The 5445-nt window shown below is 49.7% G+C and overlaps 1 protein-coding gene across 1 annotated transcript in view; it reads right to left on the reverse strand.

The window, feature by feature from the left end:
• Window positions 1-341: 341 nt before the first annotated feature.
• SUSD3 (sushi domain containing 3) overlaps window positions 342-5445 on the reverse strand; it is a 29017-nt gene continuing 23913 nt past the window's right edge. Inside the window, exons 3-5 of the mRNA XM_045294551.1 lie at window positions 4546-4693; window positions 3403-3567; window positions 342-866 (exon numbers count right to left, since the gene is read on the reverse strand). Coding sequence (XP_045150486.1) covers window positions 611-866; window positions 3403-3567; window positions 4546-4693 — 569 coding nt within the window. The 3' untranslated portion in view covers window positions 342-610. The remainder of the gene's footprint in view (window positions 867-3402; window positions 3568-4545; window positions 4694-5445) is intronic.

Raw genomic sequence — 5445 nt, forward strand, 5'->3', positions numbered from 1 at the left:
CACCAAATGAGGGAACTAGCCTTTGCTATGTCCCCAGAACAAGCCACTGCCTGGCTGAAAGCATCATGGAACTCTCGGAAAGGGAATGCCTAGCTGAGTCCAGTCCAGTCAAGAGTCCTGAGAAGTAATAATCAACGACCAGTGTTATCCAATGAGGAGGGTAGTATCCAACATTGGGACAGTGGTTTTTACCTTTGTGTTTTCCAGAATTAGGAAGAAATTTATTTCATTTCATATTTTCACACGTAACCTTGTAGATAATGGATGTAGAAACTCTGCATGAATCCCTGCTTGAAAACAGAATATCATGCTGAAGAAGAGGCTGAGTTTTAGCATGGTCATTTAATTGCTGAAAAAAGAAGTTTATTGTTTTCTTAACCAATTATACAAAACTAGATTTTCTAAAAAACAAAAAAATTCCCTCCAATCTCTTTAAGGGAACTGAGATTAGCAAGAGGCTACAGCTAGTTGCTTAACCTTATCAGTGGTTTTGAGGAAGCCATATATATATAAATAGCTAGTCAGGGCTCAGTCCTGAGAGGGCACCACCATTTCCAATTAGACACCCATGGGAGACCAGGTGGAAGGCCGGTGGGGTGGGCCTCATCCGCTAGGTCTCCATTGTGTTCTGGGTGGGCAAGAACTGGTTGCCGCTTCTTGGTGACTCTGGGACGTTTGCGGCTACTTGTCCTGGCGTTTCTAGGATCGCTTCAGAGGCAAGCAGGATCTGCGCAGCATTCTCTCTGTGCACCATCACCTGGGTGTGAGGTGTGCGGGGGCTCAGTGCACTGGGTGCAGGAATCCTGGGGTCTTTATCCAGGCTACAGCCCATGCCAGTCAGTCTTCTCGTGCCCTCACCATAGTCTCTGTGGAAAGAGGAAGCACACGCTAGAAAGAAAGTCGGGCACGGCTGAGCAGGCTGCCTGAGCTAGCCCTTCCCTGGCACTAGGCAGTTAGGCTGAGTCCAGAAGCCCCTCTCATCTCCCAGTCAACTGTCACATGTCACTGTTGCTTCAATGACTCCGATGATTGCAACTTCCAGAAAGCTTAGCTGGAACCACATCCCCCACTGGTCCACTTAAGGTCCAGGGCAATTGTTGGCCCTGTTGTCACTCAGACTATGACGACATCTCTAGTCCCACCCTCTAACCACACACAGACTCCAGAATACATCCAACGTCCTGAGGAACAGAGCCTGGTCAAGCGGCACGTAATGACTAAAGACTCCCACTCCTCCTCCACCCTTCCTGACCTCCATAGCCTAACAGTAGAACTTGACCCCCAAACTCAGTATCCTTGTACATGGTCCTTGCAGGTCATGACTACCTCTAAGGCCTTACTCCCTCCTGGCAGGCTCAGTGGACTGCCACTGAACTTCACCCCAGTTCAGGTCTCTTACAACGTGGGCATGATTTGAGGAACTTCAGATATTTTTGATGTCCTCATGGAATGGTTTACAGGCCATTGGACATTCCAACGACATTTCCCCTTGACCTATGCACCTGAAAGCTCTTGAAAGAGGTAGTAGCATCAGAACTACAAGAGGCTGAGCATGGGGCAGGGACAGGTCTTAGGACCCCTGGTTCCTCCCTCTTTGCCCTGAGGAACGACATCTTCAGCATGTGGGAGGGGCAGGAGGTCAAGACCTCTCCTGTATTGTTTGCTGTCCTGTACCCTGGAAGGGTTTCCTCTCTGGGCCTCTGTTTCCTTACACATTCAACAAGGAAGCTGGCTCCAACGAGGAGAGATGTTTGCCTTCCTGAGCTTTCTGGGGCTCCTGTCAAGGAAGGAGGCTTACCAATGTGTTCTGGTACCCTGAAGTGTTCTGCAAGTAATTCAGCAAGGACATATGTGTGTGGGACTTAACATCAGGCTGGTAACTTGTGCTATGCCTAGTGTGAGCTTCTAAACATGTTCCTCACCAAAAGGGGCACGGAAATTCGGATACGGACTGGGTTCTGCGATCGGTGGAAAAATACTAGATAAGCCTGGGGCATATTATGCAAGAAAAGAAATGCTCAGAGGATGATGGGACATATCAGGCAGACACAGGCCCAGCTCGAAGGGCTCCCGCTGGTCAAAGTACTGTTAGAGAGAAATAAAAAGTGCTTTACAGTAAGGAGAGGAGAGGGTTGATGGCGTGGCTCGGCCATGAGTTAGTCATTGTTGAAGCTGCGACAGCATATCATGACACTTCTCTGTATTTGTGTATTTGTGAAATTTTCCTAAAATGAAAGTTTTTAGAACGTATATCCATGAGTTCCCATCGATGCTAACAATTACAACAAAAAATCACCATAAAAGTGGAAAGTGGGTGTCGTAAGAATGATGAAGTCAACATATGTACTAAAGTGCTGGGCAAAGATGACGTATGTACAGATTGTGATGAGTTGTATGAGCCCCTAATAAAGTGATTATTTAAATTTTTAAAAAATCACCATAAAGAAAGGGAGGGGGGGACAAAGACCCCCCACTTTCATCCTCAAGACCATGACCTAATTGCAGCAGAATTATAGGACTGCCATTTTGCAAGCTTCTTGGGTAATAACTAATCCTGGGATGGTCTCCTGATGTGAGGCTGTGGGCCAGCATCTGTAGGTGCAAGAGTGGCCCCACTCTGAGCAGCTTCTTAGTTAATTGGTGGGAGAACCCTTTGGCAGACAAGCCTTACCCAAACACCAGTCTGCACCGGTGCACCAAGGGCTCCCGACATCCGTGCCTCTGGATGAATGAAAAAGACATAGCACCTGTGCAGTCCTTGTGCTGGGAATGCCTACCTGCATCTGGCAAGGGAGCCCAGATCGGCCCTTGTGGGTCCTTTGTAGGGCCCCTGCTGGAGGCTCCTTACCATTGCATGAAAGAGAGACCCAGAGACCTGATCATGTACTGAGCTGTGCATAATCCTGGATAGATCCGGGACCACAGCACGCAGACATACATTCACTGATAATCATGACATTGGGGAACAGTCTCTATCTAACATAGTCCTTATTCCATCAAGGTCAAATGTCTTAAGTCAGAGAAAGAGCGGGAAAGGAAGAGGGGGATGGGGGGGGGAGGTGTTGAGAGAGAGGGAGAAAAAGAGAGAGAGGATGTGGTTGAGCCGGCTACTGACTTCAGGGGATGCAGGTGCTGTGTGTACCTCCAGTTTTATGTAGGTTTGAATTCTCAAAATGAAAAGGAAAAAAATGGGTGGCAGCTTTATTAGAAATGCTGACAGTGAGAACAAAGTCAGCTTGTTCCTGCAGGGGTGGAGTTTGGATGTTCGGGGGTGCTGAGGCCCTGAGAGGGCAAGGTAAGTCTAACTTATCGCAGGATGTAGTCCTTACTATCAGCAGGCCCCAGGATGGACTACCCAGACAGATGCCCCCACAACCCCCAGGCCTAGGCACCCATACCCACATGGTGAAGCAGCGGTTGTCATATGCCTGTGTGGCAGCTTCTCCCAAGCAGGACTGGCTCCTGGGGTGGATGTTATTGTTGTTGTTAAGGCCCTTGAGGCTAAGGTAGGCAGCCTGGACCGTCTCCAGGTCCCCGACTCTGAGCTGGTACCACAGCTGGACCGTCCTGGAGGAGAGAATAAACACACAGCATCCCCAGGCAGGGGTCCAGCCACACCAGGTGCTTCACGCAACCCAAGCAGTGCACAGGCCTTCACACATCTTCTGAAATGACCAGGAAGAGGATCCTGCAGGCCCCACAAGCCAGACAACTATTCAACTCAGTGCTGTAGCACAAAAGCAACCATAGAGTGTATCACGCCAAGGAGCCAGCCCTCACAGCGTGGACTTTATTTATGAGAACACCTGTGGGCTCTGGCTAAACCACCCCTGTCCACAGTGGCAGTGATGCCATGGGAAGAACAGTAGCACATCAGTTGCGGACCATATGGGTCTGCAGGGGAAAGGATAACACACAGTTGCTGTGCACCTCCGTGAGGTGGGCTGCTCTGACTTTGGAGTTGAATCACTGCTCAGGTTTTCTTTAGGGTCTCACTACACATGCACAGGTCCTGAACAGGGTGCCCTGGACGCAGGGCTGCTGGGGCCCCTTCCATAGCGCAGTGCCAAGCCTCCCGGCTGTAGTGACATATAGCCCAATTCTGCAAGTTCAGGACTATCTTCCATCCCTTAGGCAGCTCACTAAGATGATCCCCTTAGAAGCCTCCTGGAGGCCAGCAGTTCAGCAGAAATACACAGCTCCACAGGACTCTCTTACCTAAGTAGACTTAACAGACAGCTCCAGAACACTCTGACCAACAGAAGAAAACAATTTTTTTTCAAGCACATATAGAACATTTTTTCAGGTTAAATCTTATGTAAGGTCATGTGTGCCTAACATAGGTAGGCCATATACAATCTACCAGACATGCCAAGGGCATTTCCTGTAACATACTCTTTGCCCACTCCTCTGATGGGAATGTGGGCACCAAGAGGGCAGCAGGGCTCAAGGCTGCAGGACCGTTCCACGTGGAGGGCCCAAGGCTTAGAGACTATGGACCATCGCCATAGCTCTTCCCACCCCCACCCAAGGGCCAGGCGGTACCTGTCAGAGCGATGCTGCTCTTCTCGCTTCACACATTTCATGAGGCAGCAGGTCAGGAAGGCCATGGCCATGAGCAGGATGATGGCACAGCTGATGATGGAGGCAATCACTGCCACCCTGAAGCCAAAGGTCTCGTACGGGGGCACAGCTGTGAGAGAGAAACAGACCAACTCATGGGTGGGCTTCTGCAAACCCACTGGAGCCCCAGGGTCAGAGCCAGCCTGGCCTCAAGAAGTCTGTTCTGAGGACTGGGCACAACTGTGAACAAACTGGTGTGGGTAGGGTTCCCAAACATGATTCTCCCAAGACCCCTCCCATCTTGGGAGGATCTCTGGAGCGTAAGGAGTTTGCAGAGTGGAAAATTGCCAAGAAGCTCTGATGGGAAGTCAGTGTAATGATCTCCCTTTTCCCCACTCACTGGAACCATGGCTAAGAAGCAGAGGAAGGGTGGGGCCAACTCGGCCAGCCCAGGGCCCAAGTTCTCACATTGGTCTGAACTGGCAAACACCTTTAAAGCCCTACGTGCCTTTTCTAGAAAGGAACAAACCAAAAAACTTCTCAGCCTCTGGGGACAAACAGCCTTGGTTTAAACCCTGCCGTGGTCATGTGTCAGTTGTGTTGAGAACTAGGGTTTCCTGCGTTCTAAGGCATGGACTGTGGAAAAAAGAAGTTGGGATCTTAATGTGAGCCACAGTGCGTACTGTGCCGCCTTGGTAAGGACACTCATGTTCCCCATTATTCATTTTCCCCTTGGCTCCTAACTCGACGTCATCCATGTACTATCAAAATGCCATTTCCCAGTCTTCATTGAAAACGCATGTGACAACAGACCATGTTCTGACAACAGGATAAAAGAGGAATGATGTGGAGTAATTTCCAAGGACCTTCCTTAAGACACTG

The sequence above is a fragment of the Echinops telfairi genome, unplaced genomic scaffold, assembly GCF_000313985.2.
Source record: "Echinops telfairi isolate 266 unplaced genomic scaffold, ASM31398v2 ScPeMD7_1;HRSCAF=3_0, whole genome shotgun sequence".
Classification (NCBI taxonomy): Eukaryota; Metazoa; Chordata; class Mammalia; order Afrosoricida; family Tenrecidae; genus Echinops; species Echinops telfairi.